At 52.5% G+C, this 27,234-nt stretch overlaps 1 protein-coding gene across 6 annotated transcripts in view; it reads right to left on the bottom strand.

The window, feature by feature from the left end:
- BANP (BTG3 associated nuclear protein) overlaps nucleotides 1-27,234 on the bottom strand; it is an 88,171-nt gene that overhangs the window by 33,895 nt on the left and 27,042 nt on the right. For 4 of the 6 annotated variants that reach the window (XM_077754107.1, XM_077754109.1, XM_077754111.1 and 1 more), the window contains 4 exons: nucleotides 15,446-15,685; nucleotides 7,080-7,247; nucleotides 1,988-2,118; nucleotides 340-411 (listed from right to left, as the gene is read on the bottom strand). In XM_077754107.1, coding sequence (XP_077610233.1) covers nucleotides 340-411; nucleotides 1,988-2,118; nucleotides 7,080-7,247; nucleotides 15,446-15,685 — 611 coding nt within the window. The remainder of the gene's footprint in view (nucleotides 1-339; nucleotides 412-1,987; nucleotides 2,119-7,079; nucleotides 7,248-15,445; nucleotides 15,686-27,234) is intronic. The other 2 variants (XM_077754108.1, XM_077754110.1) reach the window with 1 other exon arrangement.

Genomic DNA, 27,234 nt, shown 5'->3' with positions numbered 1-27,234 from the left:
AGTCCTGAGTCTCACGGGACCAGGTAGGCACCCCTTCAGCGGCGTAGCCCTATTCGCCCTTCAGAACCTCTGCGCCTCTTCCCTTTGCACACAGCCCGCTCACAAGGCTTGGACATGCGCAGCCCGAGGCCTCCAGGTAAAAGCACCTCCCTCCTGACACATCGTGAGACCCTGTCCCCTCGGTCCCTCCCCTCCAGCACCATCGCCTCCTGAGGAAGCAGAAGTCAGGTGGTCACCGATGGACACGCGTGTCATCTGGAGACTCCCACCCATCTCCCTCCATGGAAGGAGCCCTGGACACAGGGTGGGCCCGGGGCAGCCGTGGAGGCCTCCACTCACCTCGCTGTCTTGCGTGATCTGCACCTGCTCCCCCTGTGGCACCTGCGCGATATGGAGGTGGCCCTGTGGGATCCGCAACAAGAGAAGACACCAAGGAGCATCAGAAGAAACTCAAAGCCACAGGAAACAAGAAACACTTTCTGAAACTTTTGTTCTTGGTTACCTGCTGACAATTCAGGACAACTAAATCCTGAATAGTACAGTAGGCACACGGTATAAGCTCACTGCACAGCCTCCTGAAATTACACTTCCAGTATGTGACACATGTAGGACATTTTATGGTAACTTAATGGAGCCTACAAAAATCTGTAGTCTTTAAATGTTACTAAACAGGCAAGCTTAAGAATGTGAAGGTCATCTGGAAAACAAGGGAAACAGAAATTTCCCAGAAAATTAGAGTAACATTTTCTTTAAAAAATTTTTTAATGTTTATTTTTCAGAGAGACAGCATGAGCAGGGGAGGGGAGAGGGGAGACACAAAATTCAAAGCAGCTCCAGGCTCTGAGCTGTCAGCACAGAACCTGATGTGGGCCTCAAACCCATGATCCGCAAGATCATGACCTGAGCCAGAGTCTGATGCTTAACTGACTGACCCACCCAGATGCCCCTAAAACACGCTTATGTTTGTAGACACAGGCAGACAAACAACTCCTATAAATGCCAACACAGCTCAACACCACTGCACGATTTTCTCTTGCTGTCATTTTACTGTATTTGTTTTGAAATTATTCTGCAGTTCTTTCAAGAACTTTCTTACTAGTAAGGTAAGAATAATTGCCTTTGTGACTGTCAACTAAACAAAGAATTCACTATTTATTTCTATTCATCATTTATAACTGTGCTATCGACCTCGTCTGCAAGATAAATAAAACCCCCTATAAAAGCATCATTAACGGGTTCCGGAAGCCGGCCCTTTCCCAGGCAGCATGCTGAGTGCAACATCAGACGGAGGCCACCCTGATTTTCCCAGGAGAAAGCCTGGTCACGCAGCCGGGTGTGACTGGAACACCAACAATACCCCAGGGGCACGGAAATGTCCGGCTCCCTCGTGAAGTTCCCGCCCCCCTGCTCTCCCCAGCCGTAGAAGCCAAGAAGAGTCTGGAGGAATTTCTACCTGGGCAGGTGAGGCAGGGGTGCTGGCTGGCTCACTGCTGAGCTAACTGCCCACATGAACCTATACATCCAGGAGTCCAAAGGAAGCGCTTTGTGACACCTGAGGCCACTCATGAGCTTTCTCCACTGACTCCAGAAGGAAATTACTTTTTCTTCCCTCAGTAAAAGGGTGCCTGTGTTTCTGAACTGAGAAAATGATCTATGATGCATCTACAATGCCTCCCAGGAGGACAAGCAAAACCAGGGATGGTCGAACGGCCTGGCCCTCAGAGCTGACAGAGGCCACTGACGGGCAGCACATGAAGGGAAGCCACAAGAGGCCACCAACAAGGACACGTTCCCTTGGGAACTGCCCTCATTTATGAGACCCAAAAGCTGATACCCCAAACTACTACTTCTTTAAACTGGGACTGTGACCTCACCTCAAGCTACCATGGCATCACCCAGAAAGCTGGTGGTGGCCCTGCCCACTGGCCACACCCTGCCCGGCCTCCCCTCGCCTCCGTGGAGGCAGACTAGCGAGAAGGGTACATACTACTTGGACCTGTCCGTCCTCTCCGATCTGGTGGATCTGGACCTGCTGGGCGTTGGCCAGGGCGTAGTGAAGGGCCTGTGGTGGGGGCTGCGGCATCTCACTGGCGGGGGGTGGCGTGCTCATCACGGTCTCTGCGGGAAGAACAGAAGGCCTCAGTAACCAGCTGGGGACAGACCAGCCACATGCACGCCTCTGGGTTTCCTTCCCATCCCAGCCCCAGGCGCCTGCAAAGAGGAAAGAAAATTCCTCCTTCCGAGACAGTCGTCAGCAGGTCCCGGTGGAGGAGCCCTGGCAGTCTGTGGAGGTCGTGAGGTCCAGGTGCCGGGGACGGGGGCTTCCGACCCTTCCGAACAGGGTCTAAGGAATGGACTATTCTGACACAGGATTCTCATCCACTTGTTTAAATGAAGTTGCTCAGGGTTTATCAGCCAAAACGAAACAGAGGAATAAAGTTAGTATTACACCCTGCTTCACACCGGTAGTAAGCAGTATTTGTTCATGGATAATTAAACTCATTATGGAAAAAAATCTCCATCCACTTGTTTAAAGATATATTTCCAATAAAACTTTACTTCCTTTGTTAAATCCGAAACAAGACATTTGTGTTGATGTGTATTAATTTTAGTTGTGATGATACCTTAAGAGAATTTTCTTAAATGCTTAGAAAGAACTCAGAAAGAACATTTTGATTTTGTGCATACAATTTTTCTGCAGAGAATTACAGTGGACAGACAGGAGGAAACGTAAACACAACAGGACGAGACTTGGTGAGACGTGGACTATTAACATGAAAGAGAAAAAAGAAAGATGTAAAATGTCTGAGTATATTTTTCATCTATTTTGTGGGCATTAAATTGACACAGTATATACAACTCCACTGCATACATTTTAATTTTTTTTTTTAAATGTTTATTTATTTCTAGGAGACAGAAAGAGAGACAGCGTGAGCAGGGGAGGGTCAGAGAGAGAGGGAGTCACAGACCGAAAGAGGCTCCAGGCTCTGAGCTGGCAGTCAGCACAGAGCCCGACGCGGGGCTCGAACCCACGAACCGTGAGATCATGACCTAAGCGAAAGTCGGACGCTTAACCAACTAAGCCACCCAGGCACCCCGATTTTAATTTTTTTTTTAATGCTTGTTCATTTCTGAGAAAGAGAGAGACAAAGCACAAGTTAGGGAGGGGCAGGGAGAGGGGGAGACACAGAATCCGAAGCAGCTCCAGGCTCCGAGCCGTCAGCACAGAGCCTGACGCAGGGCTCGAACCCACAAACTGTGAAATCATGACCTGAGCCAAGCCACCCGGGTGCCCCTCACTGAATTTAAAAAGTAACATGATGATGTCAAAATGTTAATACTTGCATTCTGTCAGAAATTGCATCCTTTTCAGTGATTTCAAAATATAATGAAAAAATTTAGGTGTCGTTTTAAAATGTCCACTTAAAAATACACAAGGAGGAATACACACTTTCCAACCTCTTAAAGATGATACATGATCAAAACATTTAAAGCCCATTCTGCAGGTTAGTAAGAACTACTTAACTAAATAGATGCTCAAATAATTCCTGCTCAAGGGGCGCCTGGGTGGCTCAGTTGGTTAAGTGTCCAACTTTGGCTCAGGTCATGATCTCACGGTTCGTGGGTTCAAGCCCCACGTCAGGCTCTGTGTGACAGCTCAGAGCCTGGAGCCTGCTTCAGATTCTGTGTCTCCCTCTCTCTCTGACCCTCCCCTACTCATGCTGTCTCTCTCTCTCTCTCTCTCAGAAATAAATAAAACATAAAAAATTTTTTAAAAAATTCCTGCTCTAGTGTTAATAAAAATCAACTGATCTTGCCAGTTCTCAACTGCTCCAAAAATACAAGAAGAATGAGAACCCCAAGGTTCTAACCTAACCGCAGAAGACAGGACATGTGGGTAGCATTGTAAATGGTTTCCAAACTTAAGATTCAAATTCTTGAATCTGCCAATTAATCAACAGCTCCCTATAATTATACAAAAGGCTGCTCCAAGAGCCCCCCTCTGCGTCCAGAGGAGAGAGAGCTGCACACACAGATGGGCAGGCATTGGACTGTTAAGAGCTGTTTCTTTGCAGCTCTAAAATATTGGGCACTGCAGACACCCTCCTGAGGCCTTCAACTCACTGACGAGGCCTGCAGGGAGTGCGCTGGGCTGCAGTTTAAACCATGAAATGCTACCATCTTTAACTTAAGCACTTACAAAGGTCTATACAGTGTTGCCAGGTGGGACAGTGCAATACAAATGTTTTACTAAATGGGTATTTTATGAATTCATTGACACTAGTGATCGTATGGTTTGCATCCCAACGGGCAGGACTCATTCAGCTTTAAGTAAACTAGCCTTGGCTCAGAATTTCCTTTAGAGCATTTATTTGTAAGTTCCTTTTTAATCTGATAATTCAAAAGTAAATAAGACAAACCCAGCTGGGATTACTATCAATTCCAAATTAAGCCATGAATCCTGGTTTACCTGCATTTTCCTGGATTATTCTGTCACCAGAAGAGCCTTCAGTCTCAGATCCGCTGTGAGACTGAGTGTACAGAGCCAGGAGAAGCGGCCAGAGTCCCTGTAGCTAACCACCCACTGTTTTTATCTAATTTTAGTCAAGTAGGCAATATAATAAAAGAGGAAACAATTACATCAACAGGAATTTCCAAAGCAATGTACTTTTTTAAGTTTGATAGAAGAAAAACGTGCTCTGTGTTTGTCTCAGCAGGGAGCCCTGGCTGCCCGCAGCCGCACAGGAAGCAGCCTGCGCGGGAGGCCGGTGCAGCAGCTCCGAACGCACGCATTCTCGCACGCATTCTGGGGCCTCCCCGCTCGGGGCCTCTGGAGTAGAACTGAGCTTATCTCCCTTCTGGGGCTTTTTATTTTATTTTTTTTTATTATTGTTTTTTTTTAATGTTTTATTTATTTCTAGGAGAGAGAGAGAGAGAGACAGCGTGAGCAGGGGAGGGTCAGAGAGAGAGGGAGTCACAGACTGAAACAGGCTCCAGGCTCCGAGCTGGCAGTCAGCACAGAGCCCGACGTGGGGCTCGAACCCACGAACCGCGAGATCATGACCTAAGCGAAAGTCGGACGCTTAACCGACTAAGCCACCCAGGCGCCCCTCCTGGGGCTTTTTAAAAGCACCACTTCGAACCCTCCTCCTCCCTGCACACGGTGGGTGGGTGCGTCCCTCCTCCAGACACCAGGGGGCAGGGACCTCCGTGGAGGTGGCAGTGTTCTCGAGGGGGCACCACGCCCACCCTCTGAGACCAGGAAGACGGGGCGGCTCTGCCCCTGCACGCAAGTGTGCGGCGCTCCTGAGAAAGGAGCCGTGGCGCGGGCCACGAAAGGTGCTGCTGGATTCTGTTGCTCTTCCAAAGCCACTGGTGTCGGCCAGCTGACGGGGTTCGTCAGACACGGTCTACTCCCAACAAGGCGTCCCACGTCCTGAGACGCCGCCTGGGGCGCGGGGGAACTAACAGCCGCTCACACGGCGGCTACTCACCACCCACGAGAAGCCGCTGGCGCCTGAGAGTTACTCAATCCCAAAGCATCTCAGAATAAACGCGGACATATTTATGAACAAAGAAACAACTGAAGAAACTCAGTCCCAAAGAAACAATTGAAGAAACTCAGTCCCATTAAACTGACTTACTTTCATTTGGTTGAAAGAAACACTAATAACTAAAAGGGAAATAAAAAATTCTAAGTGTAAAATAAGTCATCAAGTCGCCAGCCACATAACAGAAATCACATCTGAGTGGGAGGCAAAGACCACCCGAGTCTCTGATCAGGGGGTCGGAAGCAGACTCGGGGTCACCCAGCCCACCCAGCCCACCACGGGCTGGGCTCAACCCCTCGGACCCTCAAACACGTCCAGGCCAGCCTGAGGGCACCCCCATGTGCTTGTTAGAAACTCGTAGCTCCGGCCACTGCCGGGGGGTCCCGAGTCGAGGCTGTGTTGTCTCCAGAGACGGGCACACGCCGTGTCCACAGAGAAAGCCTTATTTTGCCAGGCCTCCTGGTTCCCTTGGGACAGGCACTGAGTGCTAACCATGGGGCCAGCTCCACGCTAAGCCACGCGGACCCCGGGGAAGGACCAAACCCAGCCCGGCTGACACCCGCCTCCCTGCGTCTAGGGCCTCCGTGCCTCCCTCCCACGGCCCACGGGGGCAGCTCTTCTTCAAGGAGCCACTGCTCCAGCACGTCCTACGATCACTACCTCCCTAAGTTCCCAAGATAGAATTCCTCGCTGTAACAGAAAGGCCCAGATTCCTCGCTGGGAGACCCTTCAATGCTGCCGCTCACAGAAGCACGGCTTGGGGCATCACCCGTGCGGCCACTTCCCACTGCCACGCACTGCTGGCAAGTCACTACCAAAACCACCGGAGGGAAGGTGCTGCCTAAGGTCTGCTTTGGAAAGACAAGACCCCGCAAGGACGCTGGGCGACCGGGCCCGTCACAGCAGTGCTGCGGAGCAAGAGTCCGGCTGACCCTGCCCGCTCTGCCCTGGGAGCCCGACCCCAGCCTCGGTCGGGGCCTCAGGTTCTAAGAGCCACTGCTGAAGGAGCCACTGTGGAGATTTTTTTTTTTTAAATGCTTTTGTTAAAACACTTTGAGATGCGTGAAGTGAAAAACAACACTAAAGTCACGGCAGCGTTCCTAGTGAATCTTTCCCCACGGAAAAGCCAGTCTGCCAACAACACCTGAAAGGAAAGTCTACAATGTCCCCATTCTCTTGTGGGCAAATCTAACTCAGCGCAGCGGTGATGAGCATACAATCTGGTGCTGGCCCCGGCCTTCATCTACAGCCCCCACACTGACACCAGCAACGACAACAAGCTGGAAGTGTGCTCGGTAACCTGGCGGAGGGAGGAGGCAACACAGCTGCTTGCTGCCAGGCCCGGCACAGCCCTGCGCTCTGGGAATCCCACCCCAGCCCCCACAGTGGTCCTGAGACAGCTCATCCACGGGGTGTGCACGGAGCCGGGCTGGCAGTCGCCGCGCTGAGGGGGAGCTGCGGGCGGCGCTGGGCCCACGCCCTGCGAGTCCCCCCCGCACCACTCAGAGGACTCGGAACAAAGCGTACCTGAAGTGCTGTACGAAGACGAGGACGGCGTTCTCCTTGAGAAGCTCTTGACGGCCAGGCTCTGGCCTCGCTGTTTTCGCCGCCAAGCTGTCCGACATTTGGAGTCGATGCTCTGTTTGATTCGATACCAGTCAGACTCTGTGATTCCGAATTTATAGAAAAGGTGACCTGGAAGCACACATCCTGGATTAAAAGATGGCGAGAGGGAGGCCATTCCTTATGTCCTGGCCGCGTGCAAGCAACATGAACACAACACGTAACCCGGGGCTGAGAGCCTCGCCGACAGGTACACCCATGATGTTATGGATTCGTGTGTTTACCGGTCATGCAGCTGACCAGTCCACAAGGCAACCAGCTGGGTGCTGGGCCCCCACAGCCCTCCAGGACGCCCACACTCAACTCTGTCCACTCACACTTCACACACAGCAATCAAGGGCCCGAACATCGAGACTGAAATCAAAGCACACGCCTCTACTGAAGCTGCGTTTCCAAGCAGCTCACTTCCTGCTGTGCCTCCGTGCCTGCAGCTGCCCCCATTCTCCCCAGGCTTGGCTCAGACTTGACCTCAGTGGCCCTGCCCTTAACCAGCCAGCCAGGCAGCCGGACCCAGAGTCCCCTGCACCTGCACCCGGTCCGGCTCTCTGACGTCTTAGAGAATGGATATTTACTGTGTCTGCTGTGCTACGGGCCCAGACCACTGGGCACACAGCACGTTCTCCAGCCCTTGAGGACTAAACGTGGTCCTAAGGCACCTGAAGACACTCCCATCACTGCCAACGTCTGAGGCTGGCTTCTGTGACTCGCTGTGCCCCTCTCTGCTCCTCGGTCATGATGAAAAGTCCCTATGGCCACATGATTCCTTGTTCCTGAGAGCCCTGCACACCGCGGGGAGTGGCATCCCCTCCCCTGCTCCTCTGCTGGCCAGAGGTACACGCAGCCTTGCCATGGTTCGTCTGGGACCCAGCAGAGCATCTTACTGACGTCCATGCTTGTCAACCACACGCATGAAAGGGCACTGTCAGAATGCGACTGGCCGGCACCAGAGTCCTCCCCGCCTCCAGGAACCTGGGGATCAGGCAGGCCACTGAGGAGCAGGTGGCAGACAGACACCCTCACTAGACATTTGACCTCTTCTCTGCTGGGACAACAGTCACCACTGGGGGAGCCACAAGAACGCTCTTCACCTGGATGACCTCTTCTCGAGCGGCTCGTGGAACTTCCCTGGTCCACAGGAAGATAAATGATGAAATTCAAAACTTTCATAATAAGAAGATGAAGCTGAACAACTTCCTGTTTTGACTGCTAGCAGGGCTGCATTTAAACTGCCTGCTGAGAGCTTAACTGGCGCCTGATCCCTAAAACTTCCTCCCATCAAGCCCACCAGGCAGAGACCATCACAACAAAGGGAGCACTTGTTTTCCTAAATTCACAGAAGTACCAAAAGTTTCTTTTCTAAGACCTCTGTGAAATGACAACCAAAATGTCTGTTATCTAGGTAAAATGGCAACAGGCACAAGAGAGAGATGATTTACGGGATCAGAAAGAAAAATAATCCAAGGTTGTTCCAGCTGCATGTTGTAGCCTCGTGCGCAAAAGGAAATACACAAATGAGGTGGTAACTCCTTGCTTTCTGATTTTCAGGCCACGTCTAAAATAACCACAAACCATTAATCAATGGTAAATGAGTGGGTGCCATGTGCCATGCAAATGGCTTTAAGTTTGAGGGGCTGACTCGGAAGGTTCTGGGCTGCTTACCAACTCTGGTGACAGCCGAGAGCCCCATTACCGACCACAGTCACAGAGGAGCCGAGAACAGCGGTGCTCAGAGGGGAGAGACTGCAACCATGCGCCGCCAGGAGGCCCTTCCAGGGACGCGCTTCAGTGAAGAGGAACACCCTAAATAAAGCCCACCCTCCTGTCCCCACACTGTCACACTCAGGGAGAAATCTCCTGAATGCTGCTAGGGATTAATGACATTGTATGAAATTTTAAAAACTTGGTAATGGAAATGAATGTATACAACACATAGTGGTGTATAACATTAACATTTAAATTCCACTTTGTAAAAACCAATTTTCCAGTTCAAAACCTGGCTTACACCCTTTGGAAAAAAACACACACTCACACAGTTACACAGCACCTGTTTTTAAATTCTCCGGGGACCTCATACTACATATTCCTTCCAACAGCAAGCCCTCACAGCACCCACCCTGCCTGCCACCAGGGACGCAGCTGGGTGAGCGTCGCAGCCGTCCCCCTGCGGAGAGAGCTGGGCATGGAGAGGAAGGTGCGCCCCGAGGTGAGCGCGATTCAGGCTTTAGCTCTGCCCTCAGGGGGCTCTCAGAGGTGCTGGGTGCGGCCTCAGACCGCTCTGTGCTGTCTGAAAATGCTGCTTTCTCTGACTTTCCCAGAAGCGCGCCTGTCTTTTCTGGGAGCACCGAGGAGCAACCTCAGCGTAATGAATGGTAGAAAAGACAGCACATAATGACTGATAAAGAGGTTACTTTGCGAGATGCCTGGGGGGTCCAGGTGGTCAAGCGTCAGGTCATGATCTATCTATCATGAGACAGAGCCCCACGTAGCACTCTGTGCTGACAGTTTGGAGCCTGCTTGGGATTCTCCCTCTCCCTCTCTCTGACCCTCCCTGGTGGGGGCGTGCTCTCTCTCTCCCCCTGCCCCTCGCTCTCTCCCCTTCTGCCCCCATAAATATCTTTCACATGTGATGGTCACAAGAAAACCGCAAAATTATAATGTCAACACACTAGCTTCGGTGCTTGGAGAAGTGTCAAGAAGAAGAGCAGTTAACATCCAGGCCTCCCTGCACCTACCCGGGTGGAGGACAGATGGCCACATACCCCCCAGGAGCATGTCCCCTGCCCTGCACAGCACCTGAGGCCCTACCCAGGAATGCGTAGGAGACCTCGGGTGAAGGTGAGCCTCCAGGCAGCCTCCAGTGCCTGCCCCAGCACGCTGGGTCCCCAGGCAGCTGTGGTGCTCATCTCCTCTGGAAGGAAGGCAACCCACCTGTCCTCTCACCATGTTGGGGTGCTGGGGGACAGTGCTCAGCAGGCAAACCCTCTCAGCCACCCCCAAAAAGATAGTCCCTCTGAGCCTGCTTCCGGTGTTTCCCTGGCCAGCTGTCTGGCTGCCACCACCCCTCCCTCAAACAATGATCTGAAGCTCCATCACCATTAAGTGCCTTCCCACGTCCCGGAACGCCCATCCTGACACTGGTGGTTCAAATCATAAAACCATACTCCAGCTCTCCCAACAAGGAGCCCCGCAGAGGGCAGAGAGGCACTGTGGGAAAAGGAAACAGAGCTGGTGATCTCACGCCCTTGGTGGGTGGCGTGGGGCTTATCAGCCAGAGGAATGAAAACCACCATCGCTGCTAATGTAACCTCAAGTTCAAGGGAAAGAACAGAGGACTGAGTGCCAAAAATTTATTTCTTAAAATTAGTCTTGACTTGGTAGTGACTGACCTAGAAAAACCACAGAAATCTTCAGCCCCTGAGTGAGGAGGACTGGCCACCATGCCTCTCCACACACTGTGTGTGTCTAGTGTCCAGGTCCCAGAGCCAGGTGGGCCCCGCTCCCCACGCAGCGATGGCTCCGACTAAGGAGATGCAGGGAAGAGAGCCTGAGGGCATCCCCAAGGCCCTATGTGCGGGAGGCCTGTGAGCAAGGGCCCCGACTGCTCACCTGCTCACCAAAGCTGCCTCCCAGCTCTGCACGCACTCTGGTGCCTCCGTGTTACCAAACACACGTGCCAGGGACCCCCCCCCAAGAAGCTGTGTAAGACACCACATTTGATTACCAAGTTCCAAGGAACCCAAGCCCTATGCACTGTGAAGTGTCCCCCAAAATCCATGTCCTTCCCAGAACCTCGGAATGTGACCTCCCCTGGAAACGCGGTCGTCGCGGATGGGATCACGAGGTACAGTGTGCTCTAGTCCCACAGGACCGGCGTCCTGACAAAGAGAGGAGAGGAGCACATCCACAGAGAGAACACAGGCAGTGACAGGAGCCGCCACCAGAGGCCCCGGCTTCTAGCCTCCGAGGCGGACAGAGAGTGAGCCCCTGCTGCTCTGAGCCCCCATTGCGTGGTGCGCCGAGACGGCCGCCCCAGGACGCCCCAGAGCGGCATCACGGGAGGACCAGGGGAGCACAGCTGAGCTCACGGAGGTAAGCAAGCGCCCACCAGCCTCTGCGTCACGGCTGTGCTGTCACAAAACACCGCCTTCCCTCGGCGCGGCTGCTGGGACAGAACAGGGGGATGTCACCATCTGTGACACAGGACTCTACTGAGTGCCAAGCGGGGGTCAGACCACTTCCCTAAGTGCCCGGGGGCCCACGGGGACCTCGCCTCCACGCCAGCAGGCTTCCCTGACACCTTCAGAGATCTGCGACTGTCCTTCCAACATGTGCTTTCACTGCATTTCTAGCAACTCACAGGGAGGAGCCACTTGCTCTACCACACAGCCCAGGCAGAGCAACGATGAACCGTACGAACAAAAGCCATATTCACAATTCGAGGGGAAAAAAGCAACTGCTGGCGTTCTTAGCTGAGAATCCTTCATGAAAACGTTCTGAACGTCCACAGTTACAGTAACATGCTATTTGTGCACAGAACACACGAGCATTACGGAGAGGTTACCCGAGTCTGGGGGAGCCCACCAATCCTTGGGAGCCCTAAAGAAGCCGCACCCCGAAAAGCATGTGTTTCTCATGGAAAAACTACTTCTCTCTTTTATGCACTACTTCTCTCTCTCAAAAACCCGCATTCCCTCATTAGAAAGGCAGTTCTCAGAAACACGGCCTCTGTACGTTTCAGAATTCCTTTTCCCCAGAGAAAGAAAGGGAGGAAAATATTTCTGTTGACAAACAAAAAGGAGAAATTTAAATGAGAATCCTCCCCGTGATGACTACACTGGGTGGCAGCAGGTTTCCCATTCTGGAAGCTGCGAGCGAGGCTCCCTGGGCTCTACAGGAACCTGGAGACAGAGGCTGACATGACAAAGCCACCATGCTGCTCTGGCCACTCTGCACTCAGCAGTCCCATTTGCTTGGTCACCTGTTGTGTTTTGGTTATGGTGCAACAATTAAAACTGTCCCCAAGGAAGAAAAGGCCAACAACTATTTTTAACACCTCAAAATCACATCTAGAAGTTCACACTGAGAGGGCCCCTCACCCTGCAAACAGCTTCTGGCAGTGAGTCCAGGATGGGGCTGCGAGGAGTGTGTGAGGGAGCACGCAGGACTGGCTCAGAGCTATGCAGTCAACGCTCTGGAATCCTGACTCAAACCCAGCCTGGCTGTGGCCTGGCTAAGCGGAGGGGAAGCCCAGGCTTCGAGCAGCCACAGACGTGACGGATGAGTGGGCGGGCGTGGGCGACGAGACTAGGCGCCCTGCTCCCCCACCCATCCGCTCCTTGACCTCCACCCAGGCCCCCGACACCCTGCTTCCAAATGCGAATGCCGACCTCACCTGCTAGAGACACGCGTGACGGAGCCGGGTTCTCCCAAGTGCCGCGTCCCACCTGACTGCCTCTGCCTGGCGAGGACGCTGCAGCCTGCCCACAGCGAAGACGCAGCCGCTCCAGGGTCTGCAGGGCTCCAGGCCTCGACCCTGCGCCCTTCCTGCTCCTCTGGGTGGGAAGCTGGGAACACGGGGTGCACGTGGCGGATGGCGGCCCCGAGCTCAGAGCTGTGGTTAGACAGCAGGTCCCAGCTTAGTTCCACAGGACTCCTAGCCAGTTCTCTCAACAGGGGCCTTATCAGAGGGAGGGAAGGAGTCGGCGAGCGCAGGCCAGCTGTTCCGGGAACACTCCCTGTGGACAGTCCACCGCAACTCTAGCAATTTCTTTCTGAAAAGATACTCCTTCCTTCTTTGCGAGTCACACGGGGAAAACAGCAAACACACATACTTGGAATTCCTCCACTTTAAGGACACCCAGAGCCACCCCCCACCCCCTACCCCCAGGCCCGGGAAAGAAACAGAGCAAGCGTGGCCGCTTACACGAAGCTGCTGTCTGCAGCAGCTCTCTGCCGGCCCCCCAACAGCCCAGCACCCCAGAACTCTTCCCCGGGCCTCACAGGAACACACAGGAGACACTGGAGGCCCAGTCTCCTGCCCAAACACTCAGGGCCCCCAACACTTGGCTTCAAAGCAAACACAACCCTTGTGCTGGCAACTCAGAAGTTTCTGATGGTAAACCAGTCACGTGCTGCACAGAAACTGGGCGATCTTCCACGCAGGCGGTGACATCGGGGACCTCTGGGCCTCACTGAGCCAAACCCTGCTCATGTCTCCAGAGACCCTGGAGTCGATCTGCTCTCCCTGCCGCAGACTCGGGCCAAACCCCCACGCCAATCTCCCAACACAGCCCTGTCAGGACACCGTCCTTCTTCAGTCTTCCGGAAGGTCACCATGCCTAGACCCTCCCCCTCCTGTCCCTAGAGGGGTCTGTGCACAGGGCGCCCACACTCCCTGGACTGATGCTCCGAGGAGCATCTCCAAATGAGAGGCAACCACCTTCCAGCCTCAGGTCCTGGGAGCACTGTCAGCTCCCCATGGGAAGAGCAGCCTGCCACCCAGAGGCCACTGTGCCCGTGCAGCCCTGGGCCTGGTCCAGACCATGCATGGAGCCTCTTCATCAGGGCCTCCCCTTCCAACTCCGTAACACTGTCAGGGCCGTGGCCATTTACAAACACCTGACCGCACGTAGAGCCATAGGGAATCAGGGACAACTTCTCCCTCTTCTTCCCAAACCTACCACTCTGGGCACTATGGGTCATGGGGTCAACACACCACCCCACAGCATCCTGTCAATGCGCCAGTGCGAGTTCTCAGGCTGCACACACAGCATGTGCCCAGAGACCGGATGGTGCAGGCACACTGGAGGGTCTCGGCCGGCATCACGCTCCAGAGCAGAGACTGGCAGACGGCAGCAGCCCAGCCCCTGCTGTTGAAAAATAGTGTCTTGTTGGAACACAGCCAGGCCTATCTGTTCACATTCTGTCTACGGCCACTTGCAGGGCTGAGCAGCTCCAAGAGACCCTGGGGCCCACAGAGCCTGGCCCTCAGGAAAAGTCCGCCGTCATCCATGAACTGGCCTGTCCCCACCTTGGGGGCTGATGTCCCCTGGTTACACGAACAGTCTCTCAGAAGAGCATCCAGGGGGATTCTCGGGATCTGTTATGGACACCACTAGCGGGTCAGACAGGAGAGGCAAAAAGCAGGGGGCCAAGAAATGGGGACACCACGATGATGAGCCACTGTAGTGTAAGAGGGACCTGGGTTCTGTTTCCTAGTGTCTTCCAGGAAGATCTACAGTCAGGAGAAAATGCTCAATTTAAATCTAAAGTACAAGAGAACATGTAAAACCATACCTGCTATTTTTACGACTACAGAAAAAGTCTATTTCTCTCTGTCCCCAACAGAAGGTTCGTGGATCAATGTCAGAGAGTTTCCTGTGACAAAAAAGGCTCCTTCCTGTCCCAACAGGAAGATGTCCCACCAGAGTGGAACAGTACCCTTCCTTGGTCTGAGAGAGTGAGCTCCGGGTAACTCACTCACTCTCCCCTTTGTTGGAGGAGACTTAAATTTGACATTCAAGCACAGTGACCCTCCAGAACCTAGGTCTCACATGTGGATACCCAGCCCTTCTGTTCGAAGTCTCGTATCTTTCTGCTTCATTTCGCATCTGTATCATAAGCCACGCCAGTGCCTACCGGAGTCGGGCAGACTCTGTGGAGAGGACAAGCCCAAGAGTGAGAGGCAAGCGAGAGTTGCCGAGAAGGATATGGGCCACCTGCACCCCTTAAATGTCACCAACAGTATACAGGGGTCACTGATTTGAGCATGGGGCACTCTTCAAGGAGAAGGAGAATCACACAGGCTGTGAGGTTATCGGGACCAGTATTATGAGACCTGCTAGCTACAGTCGGGAGGTCAGCCCATAAACAGCCCTCTTGGAAAGAGAGGAAGCAGACAGCACCCTGCTCATGCCATTGGGAAGCCAGGGAAAGGCCGCAGTCAGCAGAGGATGGGGAAGGCTCTAGCTCTGCTCCTCTCCAGGCCTCAGGAATGGCCTGAGGACCAGTGAGGTCAGGGTCTGAGAGGCCCATGTCCGCCATGTCCTTCCCATGGGCAGGCACCACAATATTTACTCAAGGAGATGCTCCATCCGGAAGTTCCTCTCCCGGCTCTATGACTAGTGCCAAGGCCAGCATCCTCTCCAACCCAAGAGTGTGGGTCCAGACTCGGTCCCGAAACGCTACCTTATAGGACCCACCCTCAGCCAGACCCTTCCCACGACCAGGCAACAGCGGAAGTGAGCAGAAGAGACAGAGGCCACACTTACACCGGATCCCGTAGATGGTGAGGGGGTCGAGCTGCTTCTTGCCGTGCTTGCCCTGGCCCGAGAGGTTGGACACAGCCTGCACCTCCCGATGGAAGAGGTAGTCTAGCAGCGTCAGCGCCATCTTCTCGGCGGTGCGGCAGTTGGTGCTGATGTGCAGCATGTCGGACGGTATGATGGCGCAGCGCACCCGCATCTCAGGGTTGTTCTCGTCGCCCAGCCAGGTGCCATTGGGGTAGTCCTCTGCGAGAGGCACAAGAGTCTCACATAAGGTCACGAACCCAAAGTACCCTGCGCTCAACCCAAAAACACTCACGATCCTTCGTGGGGGCTGCTGGTGAACCGCTCTCCCAATTCCGAGGCGTGGCCGAGAGCGCTGGGCGACCCCCGGTCACCAAGGGCAGTGGTGTGGACACCTACTCTGACAAACAGAAACCAGTGTATCATTCCCAAAAGAGCTGCCTTGGTTTCCAGGGATCCATCTCAGAGAGACAGACGTCACACTGCCACCTGTTAATACCCCGCTGCTTTCCAGACGGGCTTCCAGGGGGCTATACTTGCCTCGTGAGCTCAGTTAAAAGCACACAGAATGCAGAGCGCCAGGCACCGTCAGCCAGTCTGCAGCCAGGGAGACAGGGCTGCCCACAGCCCTTGCGAATCTGGTGACAGAAGGCCCCGCAGTGTCGGCCGAGGGTGCCGCCCAGACCCCACACCGGGGCCTCAGTGTCTGGAAGAGGGGACATCAAGCAAGCTCCAGCTTCAAACTGATTCTCTCCACAACTGCCACAAGGGAGAACTTCACCAACAACTTATAAACACTGTGTTTTCAGTCTGTTGGCATTGGGAAGGGCAGCAAACAAGAGTGGTCTCAAGAGGGTGAACGTCGGGGATCGTGAGGGGGGCTCCCTCGGCTGCCAGCAGCAGGACAGCCACCCAGGGCACATCTGCCTCTGGGGCGCCAAGAATCCACACACCACCCTGCAAGTGCTCTGAGAAGCCACGTGGAAGCCAGGCACGTCCCATGTGAGACAAAGGACTTGCCTGGCCAGCTCGGCTGGACAAAGGGCTCCAGGGCTGTGCAACCGGCCTGTACTCTCCTCCTCACCGCAGAGCCCTTCCCTGAGGACTCAGGGCTCCCCTGTCCTGCTCTGTGACCTCCCCAACCCCCACCCCACTCCCTTCCCACCTCTGACCTCCTAGCAGTGAACCTGGAAGTCTGCAAATGGAAAGCACCTTCTTCTGACCTCCTATTCAGAGCACTGTGACCTTTTTCCTTTCCTTGGGGAAACTTCTTCCCTGTCACACGTTTTCCTTAACACTGAAAAATGCACCATTTGTGATCTTAAAATCTCCAAGACACAAAGAAAAGCCCCAAGTCTCCCTTGACTTCAGGAGCAGGGTACAAGGGAGGAGCAGGGCCTGGTGCCTGGCGAGCTACAGGTCTCTGGGACCTGGATACCCAAGGGGCTGCCTGCTCTGCTGACACTTGACCTCTGGCCCCAGCAGACCTGACACCTTGAACACATGTGGAAACAGGCACTGCTCTACACGGTGTCAGATGCTCTGGCTACCTCTGGACTCAGATGCTCACACCCAGGCCAGCTACCTGGTCTAGCTGCCTAGTCTTCCCTCCGCCCGTTCCCCATGGGACAGAGCTCTGGGAGGAAGGGTTCCAGGAGCAGCAGACGGCAGAGCCCCTGGGCTCCTGTGCAAGCGATTCGTCTTTGCCTCTGCGAACTGAAAACCAGTACGCGCGCCAGACTTGGGCTTTCTCAAGGGTAGCGGGAAATGCAAACACCCAGAGCTCAGTGTTCACGGGGGTGGAGGAGGACCGGCCACCACGATGACGGTGAGACAGGCACACAGCTCACAGAGAGAGAAGGGGTGGGCCACAGGGTGGCTAGCTCCCCCTCTCGTCTGGGAAAAACCTCGCTACTGCCACGCACCAGAGGCCGATCCAGCTCCGTCTGGGATAAGGGGAAGATCCCGTGGGGTAGCGAGCAGACTCTCAGCCAGCCTGGCTTCCGAGCTAGAACCTTAGCAAGAAGGGATGGCTTTGCTCAACCGCAGATCCCTTCTGGTCGACGTCAGAGTGACCTCGTCTGCAGGTGAAAGGGCGCCGTGACTGTCAAAGAAACGTCAGCTCAAAGGAGCCTCCACTTTTGGCAGAAGAAATCTCCACTTATGAGCCGAACTGCTTGGAAACCTGACAGCTTTCCAGACCAGCTCTTCTAACACTGACATAGAAGCTAGTGAAGGTATGAGAGAGCCCCTGCATAAACCGGCCACCATGGGATGGCAGGGACCTTAACAGGGAGACCGAAACCTCTCTCTGGGGGCCTGGGATAGAAGAGGGACACCAGCTCTCTGTCAAGTGGGCCGTAAGCCATGTCACAGCCACGGTTATCACTGCTTTAAGATTTCTCATGAGCTTTATTTTGAAACGTCCCAATGTTTACATTCCGACCTCCCGGAACAGAAGATGTCCCCACGAAGGGCAGCCAGCCCTGCCTTGCTTTGCCAAAGGCCTGGAGCAGAGCAAATGGAGAGTCGGTCTGTGACTCATGCATCCACCCGGCCCCTTCATGGGGAGCGTCTCCCAGCTGAGCTCCTGAACCAGGTGTGCACCGGCACCCGGCGAGGCTCAGCAGTCCTGTAAAGATGCCCGCGTCACCACCAGGGGCCAACTGGCGGCTGGGAGCATCGCTGAGGGTGGCTGAGGCGAGGCTCCTGGCTTTAGCCGAGAGCAGAAGACAAATCACAAATTTTCTTTCTGGAAATGAGACTAAGAAATGAGTAAGCGCTGTCATTTCTCAGAAACATCTATGGTTTACAGGTGAAGAAGTGATGCCTGAGAGCACGTGCTCCGTAGATACACACTTCTGAACATCACTTGGCTATTATTACATTTGGCCTACGTACAGAAAAAGAGGCTGGGCACGTGATCTGTGTGCAGATGGGATGGGACTTGGGGGCTGTCTTGAGGTCACATCTGAAATGCCATAAAGGCTCCAACTTCTAGAATATTTACAATCTATAAATCCTTACTGGGCAACTCCATGCCTGGCATGGAGTCTAACGGTCAGGACTGAAACCCTCAGCGAATCCGGTCGTGATTACACCACAGAGTGGAAGGACTTTCCCCTNCCCCCCCCCCCCCCCGCAGCAGGGAAGATACAAAGTGAAGAGGGGAAGGAGGGAGGGAGGACAGAGGTGTGGGGTGACCCAGTGTTGCTGAGAACTGACAGACAGGAGATGTTGGGGGTGGAAAGGATGACAGAAGGACCCATCTGGCCACCGATGGGGCTACTCAGCAGTCCAAGAACATGTCTCAGTATAGGACCTATGGTGTTGAAACCTTCTGCGGCACCCGGGTGGCTCAGTCAGCTAAGCGTCCAACTTGATGTTGGCTCACGTCGTGATCTCTTGTGAGTTCAAGCCTGAAATCTGGCTGTGCACTGACAGTGCAGAGCCTGCTTGGGATTCTCTCTCTCCCTCTCTCTGTTCCTCCCCAGCTTGTGCGCAGTCTCTCTCTCTCTCTCTCTAAATAAACTTTAAAAAAAGAATCCTTCCACGTTGCAAGCCCTTGCTGCTGACTTAACTGTGATACCGTCAAACCCAAAGTGGTGTCTAGTAACCTACGAATTTGAACAGAAACCCCGTGAGCCCACGGGAAAGGGTGGTGGCATCCTGAGCCATGAGGGTTACAGAGTCACGCTGCACCTGCCTCCCAGACCACCATGGGCACTGCAGGTGGGCTGGCACAAGGCCCTAACTGCCAACGCTGCCCAAGATCACTGCAGCCTTTCTCGGAAGTAACGTAACTGTGCTGAGCTAACACCCCGTGTTTACGTAATGTCACTAAAGCAATGTAATCGCTGGATAAGAGCTCAGTGTTGTCTTCCAAACAGTGACCAACACCTTGTCAAGCTGATACTGAGACCATGTGCCTGGAATACACAGGACACGACTTGGTCAAGGACAAGCAGCTCAGGTCTCTGCAAACACCCCCTGGAGAGCAGCGCCTACTCGAGCCCTGAGAACCAGCTTCCTTCCAGGCTGCCCTGCACACCCTACCCGCCTCTCTGCCCCCATCCCAGGGAAGTGTCTTCTTCCACCAAAGCCATGACGTCTACGCTGTGAGGCCTCCCACTGGCACCACAGCCCCATGAATCAGAAGCCCGTTAGCATGGGGGCCTCTGCACCCGCCTGCCTGTGCCAGGAGCACCTCACCTTGTCCAAAACCTGTACTCTGGCCCTGACACCAAGAGAAAAGGCCATTCTTCCAAACGGCAACAAACGGACAGCCTCATGGTTCCAGAACAACAGAGACAAACACCAGCAAACTGACTCTGTGACAGATGTGTAAATCCAAGTATTTTCAAAGAGATTCCATTATCCGAAAACAAAATACGATGCTTAATGAGCAAACAAATTTACACTTGAAAGTTAAGCCACCTCATTTTTTTCATGTCAAACGTGATTAATCATCGGTAAGACTGATTCATCAGCAGTTAAGTCTGTCCTCAGCGACTGGTCTCTGCTAAGAGTGCCGCAGAAGAGAACATTGAAGGGCATGTCCTCACCGAGGACGCCAGCGCCAGCGGGAGAATCGCGACACGGGGGACAGTGTCCTCACCACGCCCTCACAGGAAGCTGGCTTCCGTGTCCAGCCAGGGCTCCCTGCTGATGCCTGTCTACCGCCAAAAATGCCTGTCCTCTGTGGCAAGCACATGGGCTTCTGGAAGTGTTACCAGAATATTACAGAGAATGAAAGATGTCAGTTTAAATTCCTCTGGAAAGCAGTATGGAGGCTCCTCAAAAAAATTAAAACTAGAACTACCCTACAACCCAGCAATTGCACTACTAGGTATTTATCCAAGGGATACAGGTGTGCTGTGTCGAAAGGGCACAGGCACCCCAATGATTATAGCAGCTCTATCGACAGTAGCCCAAGTATGGAAAGAGCCCAAATGTCCACTGGCAGATGAATGGATAAGGAAGAGGTGGTATATATGGTATATATACAGCGGAGTATTACTCGGCAATCAGAAAGAATGAAATCTTGCCATCTGCAAATAGACGGATGGAACTGGAGAATGTTATGCTAAGCAAAATTAGTCAGGGAAAGGTAAATATCCTATGGCTTTACTCATATGAGGAATTTAAGATATAAAACAGATGAACATAAGGAAAGGGAAGCAAAAATAATATAAAAACTGGGGGAGGGGGACAAAACCTAAGAGATTCTTAAATATGGAGAACAAACAGGGCTGCTGGAGGGGTTGTGGGAGGGGGATGGGCTAAATGGGTGAGGAGCGTCAAGGAGGACTTGTTGGAATGAGCACCGGATGTTATACATAGAGAATCTACTCTTGCAATCACTGTTGCACTATATGCAAACTTGAATATACATTAAAAAATAAATTAATTATTTTAAAGCTTAAAAATAGGGGTGCCTGGGTGGCTCGGTTGGTTAAGCGCTGACTTCGGCTCAGGTCATGATCTCACGGTTCGTGGGTTCAAGCCCCACGTTGGGCTCTGTGCTGACAGCCAGCTCGGAGACTAGAGCCTGTTTCAGATTCTGTCTCCCTTTCTCTCTGACCCTCCCCTGCTCACGCTCTCTCTCTCTCTCAGAGATAAATAAAAACATAAAAAATTTTTTTAATAAAGTATGAAAATTTAAAAATTAAAGATACACAATACCAAGAATATTACTAAACTTGGATATTTGAAAAATTCCTATAGTATTATTTCAAGAAATTATGCTTCTCCCCCCAAAAGTAAATTACTCTAAAAAATGAATTTCCCTTATCCCCCAGCCTCCTAGAACTCCTGAAAACAACAGTTTAAATTTCTTACGTAACACAGGAACTTAACCAGAAACTTTATTCCAATCAAACATCTCAAAAATTTTTAGAAGGCATCTTATGACCTATTTACAAACTATCCGTCCCTAACATCACCAGTCACCCTGGGAGCCCCAGAGGAAAGAAGTCAAGCCCAGTAGACAAGAAACACAGCCCAAGTCCCGCTGCCCAACAAAGGATGACAAATCACTGCTACGGAAGCAGGGGACCCACCCCAGTGGGAGAAAGGACCCCCAGGCTCCACCGTCACCATCTGTGGTCGTCCGGACACAGACGAGCAGCACCTACATGGCCCCCGGCAAGGAGAGAAGACGCCAGAGACGCTCCAGGCCCCAGCCTTCACAGGGTCACAGCAGCTGACCGGCTGGCTCAGTCCCGCTCCCCTTGGAAATACCCAGCCCTAACCCACTTCCAGCTTGGGAGCAAGAACCCAGTCTGGCCCCAGCTTCTCACCAGGACAATGAATCAGGTCCTTCAAATAGAAAACAAGATGAAACATCCTTTCACATAAATATTTGAAAAATTCACCTTTTAACAATTCATAAAGGACTTAGTTTGCCAAAACAGCCTGGTCAGTTTGGGCATCTGAAATGATAAAAAAATTCTACTGGCTCTATTTAAAAACTAGCAGATTATGAGCAAAGTAAACTTGTCTTCTATTCCTAGGATTTAAACCCTCAATGAAATTAGCTGACACTTCTGCAAAGTCTAACATAATGAAAAACTTTGAGCAGTAACTTGCATTTTCTTACCATTAAAACACTTAAGTACAGGGGCACCTGGGTGGCTCAGGTCATGATCTTGCAGTTCATGGGTTCAAGCCCCACGTCGGGCTCTGTGCTGACAGCTCAGAGCCTGGAGCCTGTTTCAGACTCTGTATCTCCCTTTCTCTCTGACCCTCCCCTGCTCACACTGTCTCTCTGTCTCTCAGAAATAAAACATTAAAAATTAAAAAAAAAAATAAAACACTTAAGTACAAATATTTGTTCTGAGGTTCTCCTTCAGCCTCAGGAAGATGAACAGAAGCAAGCACCAAGCTGCAAGTGGCTGCCACGTTCTCAGCCGGCTGAGAACGCCCACCATTCTGGCATTCGACACAGTTAACTTTGTACCCAGAGAGAGATGAGGCCACCTGGTGTCACGCTCCGTCTCAACACTCACTGGCACACATGTGTACAGACTTGCCCCAGACGACGACGTGACTCCCTCCAGGGACAGCAGTGAGCCTTGCTGAACTCACTGCATGCCCAGGGCCCAGGCCTAAATACATCTCTCTTCCCAGACGGCACGGACCCAGCACCCACCACGTGCCAGGACTTCACTGGCCCAACTACAGCTCAGGGGCTCTCTGCTGAGAATGTCGCTACACATATCTGCACGTGACCTCAAAGTGGCAGGGGAGAGGTACAGTCTAGGAGGCTACCAGCCACTCCAAATGCCATCTCACTCCAGCCAAGCCTCACTCACCACCTCACCTCTTTCTAAAGACAGTGTGGTTCTGTCCATGGTGTCCTGCCTGTCAGCCACAAAAAACAGCTCAGTCATGGTGTCTCATGTGTCTGCAGCACCGAGGGAGGGAAGGGCAAGGGAGCAGCTGCCCACCTCCTGTGAACACGCTGCTCGGGCCCACTTGTGGGTCCTGGTGATGCTCCCAGAGGCCCCACACCCTCACTGGTCAGTTCTCTATCGTCATGAGAAGTTAATGCTACTCCAAGGACCGTGAACAAATGAAAGAAGGCAACACTCCAAGACTCACCAGGGGCTCCCGGGTTTCTCAAAGACACGGGGCACAACGCCAGTTCCACAACGCAGCAAACCTCACATCAACCTCGCTCCAAGTCAGCCTCCACCATCTCCGGCCAGGTCTTCAGGGAACAGACTGCTGGTCACAACTAGTGTCAGGCTATATTTTTCCCTCTATACCAAAACCTAACTTTCATCTTGCTTCTGTAAAGACCTGCCCAAACTTGATAAATTTCAAAAGCAACATACTACGGAAGACACGGCCCAAACAGGAGCGCGTTGGGGCAGATACTCAGAGGCCTCGGGGCCTAACGCACCCAAGGTAAATGCGTACAGAGCTCACAGGGCAGGGAGTCACAGCCAGGGCCTGGCAGCTTCTAGGCTGCACCACTACACACAGATGTCACGGCTCAAGTGTTTCCACAGACAGGACCAGACGGACTGGACCCGCAAATAATGAATTCTCTCACTTGCGGGGGAGGCCGAGAGTCCCATGTGCGATACAGGGAACGTGTGTGATTGCTGTGCCGCCTAGAACCACCTGTCCCACAGAAAAATCACATGCCAGGCAGGATATTCCAGGATCCTGGAGCCTCCTTTTATTTACATAAAAATAAAGTTACACTCATCACAACATGTCAGCTCTGACCATCTGCTAACTTCTTTGAATGTGACATATAGATATTTTTTTTTTTTTTAAATATTTTTATTTCTAGGAGAGAGAGAGACAGCGTGAGCAGGGGAGGGTCAGAGAGAGAGGGAGTCACAGACTCTGAAACAGGCTCCAGGCTCTGAGCCGGCAGTCAGCACAGAGCCCGACGCGGGGCTCGAACCCACGAACTGCGAGATCATGACCTAAGCGAAAGTCGGACGCTTAACCGACTAAGCCACCCAGGCGCCCCCCTTGACATATAGATATTTTAAAGGAATTTTTGTCCCCACCACTTATCAGTGGAAATTTAACAAACACCTGGGGCTGAGAAGAGAAGCAAGAACAAAAGAGAGGGAGAGCCATGGCAGGCCCTAACCTGTGGGGATGGTCGCGCACAGAGAGGGCGGCAGTGGATGCCAGGTGGCCCCCAACAGGCCGTCCTTGCTGCAAAACCAAGGGTTTTATTAATCACGTGGAACAGAAGTGGAGGATTTTCAAATCCATAAAACTGACATCACAAACTACAAACTGGAGATTTCAATTTAGAAATGGTACATTCTACAATTTTCTTTCAAAAATGCTCTTCTGGAGTAGACTATTTTAGCAGTGACCGTGCCCTCAGAGCTAAAGAACAGCACTGTTACACCAGAGAGAGCGACACAGTGTTGTGCAGCACAGAAAATGCACACCCAGGCAGAAGCCCCAAGGGCTTCTGCAAATCTAAAAAGGACCAATTAGAAAGAGTTGCCAGAGGCCTCTGAGCATCTGCCCTAATGTGCCCTGGGCTCCGAAGTGACAGGACCATGCTGTCCAGTCCTGTGTTCAGAGGCTGTGGGGCCAGAGTCCCATTAGGGAAAGTGAGGATCAGCAGTACGACGTGGACCGTCAGGTATTGGTGGGATACTTCCAAAATGGTATTAAGTCCACATCCAGGCCGATCGGCCTACTGCCTTCCCCAGCTCTGACCTCACCTCCTGGCTCTTACCACCTGAGCACCAGGAGCCCAGGGTGCCTCCCTCAGAGACCCCAGGAGCCCAGCACTCACACCTCTCCGGTGGCCCTGACTGCCTGGCACACCCAACTCCCCATGTCCCCCTCTTGAGCCAGACACTTCCTGGAGCCAACATCATCAGCCTTTGGAGCGAGGATGAGCCCAGGAAGAAGGGCTGCTGCTTTTAAAATGGACTGATAGGGTGCAGCTTTCTCGGTGCCGTCGTGGGGAGCGGGGGCGGTGAGGACAGAGTGACCTGGCACGCAGGTTCTGGCCACGCTCAGAGAGCAGCCCCAGGCACGAGCTGACCAAGGTTTCCGAAGATGCACCCTGCCGGGCCGGCAGGCTCCGAGCACCGGGTCGCTCGCAGTACTTACAACTTGGCACCAACTTCCAAATCCTCGTAAATTCAGGTGCTTACAATCTGATTGTGCCTCTGTTCACGTGTGTCACCTCGAATGAGCGCTGACAACACTCTAACCTCTGACCAGCCTGAAAGGACTGCGGACCCCCCCACCATTCTGGCGTTGGACACAGTTAACTTTGTACTGGTTGCCCAAACAACCAGGCTCATTTGGGAGTGATGTGACATCTGTAAACTATAAAAAGACTGACAAGTTGAGGTTTAGAGGGCTGAGTTGCACACAGGACACTAAGGAAAGGGACAAACAAACGGCCTCTGGCACAAGAGCCACGATGAGCATGTGGCACAGAAAGCATACGAGCGCACTGCCGACTGAGCAGCAAGGCTGCTGACTCAGGCCACCCGGCCCCACTTAGCACAAGTCATCACGAGCTCAACCACGACTGCAGCAGAGATGAAGGGCGCCTCAGTCCTTTGCCACGAAGGAGCGGGAACCACCGGGCACAGACGGGGTGTTTCTAGTCAGTGTCACACGCCTCCCATTCCGGAATGCAGGGAGAGTTGCTGAGACAACCTCCCCTCGCGGCCACCTCGCCCTGGCCTGCCACGCTCAAGGACACAGTGGCATTCTTCATTAACCTCGCTGTGATCGGTCACTAACCTGTCTGCAATCCCACTCTTCTTAGGAGCCCATTTATGATCCCCAAAAAGATGTTTTTTAATGTTATGACATCATAAAGAATGTGTTTAAAAAAAGTTTCTGTAAAATAAATTATGTAAACAGATTCTCAAGAAACGTTTTTGGCTTTACTTCCTTCTTCACATATGCAGGCTGCTGCTCTGTGAACACGGCAATCCGTACCAATCATGTTTCACGGCCCCGGGCGCCATCACCTTCCCACTGCCGTGACTGACAACCTTTCCCAAATTAACTGCTCCTGCCAGATGTTATCCTGCTACCCCCCACCAAGTACATCACAGAGATTTACCACATAAGTCGTGTTACTGACTGGGCTTTGGAACATTCATGAGGCCGATTTCCGACAATAATTCAATTATGACTCAAGTACAATCCCTCCCCATTAAAACTGAGTACCCAACATCTTCTAAGTAGGATTACTCAAGGTTTGTAAGAATTCTCAAATGCACAGACAGCAAGAACTTAAACTCTTTATTAAGAAATCACTAAATCTGGAGCACCTGGGTGGCTCAGTCAGTTTAGCATCCAACTCTTGATCTCAGCTCAGGTCATGATCTTGCAGTTCATGAGTTTGAGCCCCCCGTCAGGCTCTGGGCTGACAGCACAGAGCCTTCCTGGGATTCTCTCTACCTCTCCCCTGCTCATGCTGTTTTTCTCTCTCCCTCTCAAAATAAATAAATAAATGTTATAAATAAATAGATCAAATCTATGGTAATTAAATTAGATCTGTTTAATTTAAAATACATTTAAGGTTTTTTATTTATTTCTGAGAAAGAAAGAGAGACAGCATGAGCAAGGGAGGGCCAGAAAGAGAGGGGGAGACAGAATCAGAAGCAAACTCCAGGCTCTGAGCTAGCAGTCAGCACAGAGCCTGACGCAGGGCTCGAACCCACGAACCGTGAGATCATGACCTGAGCCGAAGTCAGAGGCTTAACTGACTGAGCCACCCAGGTGCCCCTAAAATACATTTTTAAATGTTTATTTTTGAGAGAGAGAGGCAGAGAGAGAAGAGGGGAGACACAGAATCTGAAGCAGGCTCCAGGCTCTGAGCTGTCAGCACAGAGCTTGATGCAAGGCTCAAACCCATAAACCCTGAGATCATGACATAAGCTGAAGTCAGATGCTTAACTGACTGGGCCCCCCCAGGTGCCCTGATCTCAGTTTTTTAATAGGCAGCCCCTAAAATCTGTTTCTCCTCTGTTTCCTGCTCTGCTGTCCCAATCCTCACAATTTATGTCAGAGGTGAGCAAAACTTTGAGAAAAACACTGTTTTCAACATTTCAGATATGGTAACTGGTCTTACAGGAAAATCTTTGCTTGGTAAATCTACATCATCATTTTAGGAAACCTACAACGCAGTTTTAGTCAAAATCAACAAGTGAGACGTAAAGCAGAAAACCTCACAGCTTACCAGCAAACAAAGCCCAGACTATAAAGGCCGGTAACGCTGCCCCGAGTGCCTGCACCGGCCT

This window comes from Crocuta crocuta, unplaced genomic scaffold (assembly GCF_008692635.1).
Source record: "Crocuta crocuta isolate KB4526 unplaced genomic scaffold, BGI_CrCroc_1.0 scaffold61, whole genome shotgun sequence".
Taxonomy (NCBI): Eukaryota; Metazoa; Chordata; class Mammalia; order Carnivora; family Hyaenidae; genus Crocuta; species Crocuta crocuta.
This window is presented reverse-complemented; position numbering and strand designations above follow the sequence as displayed.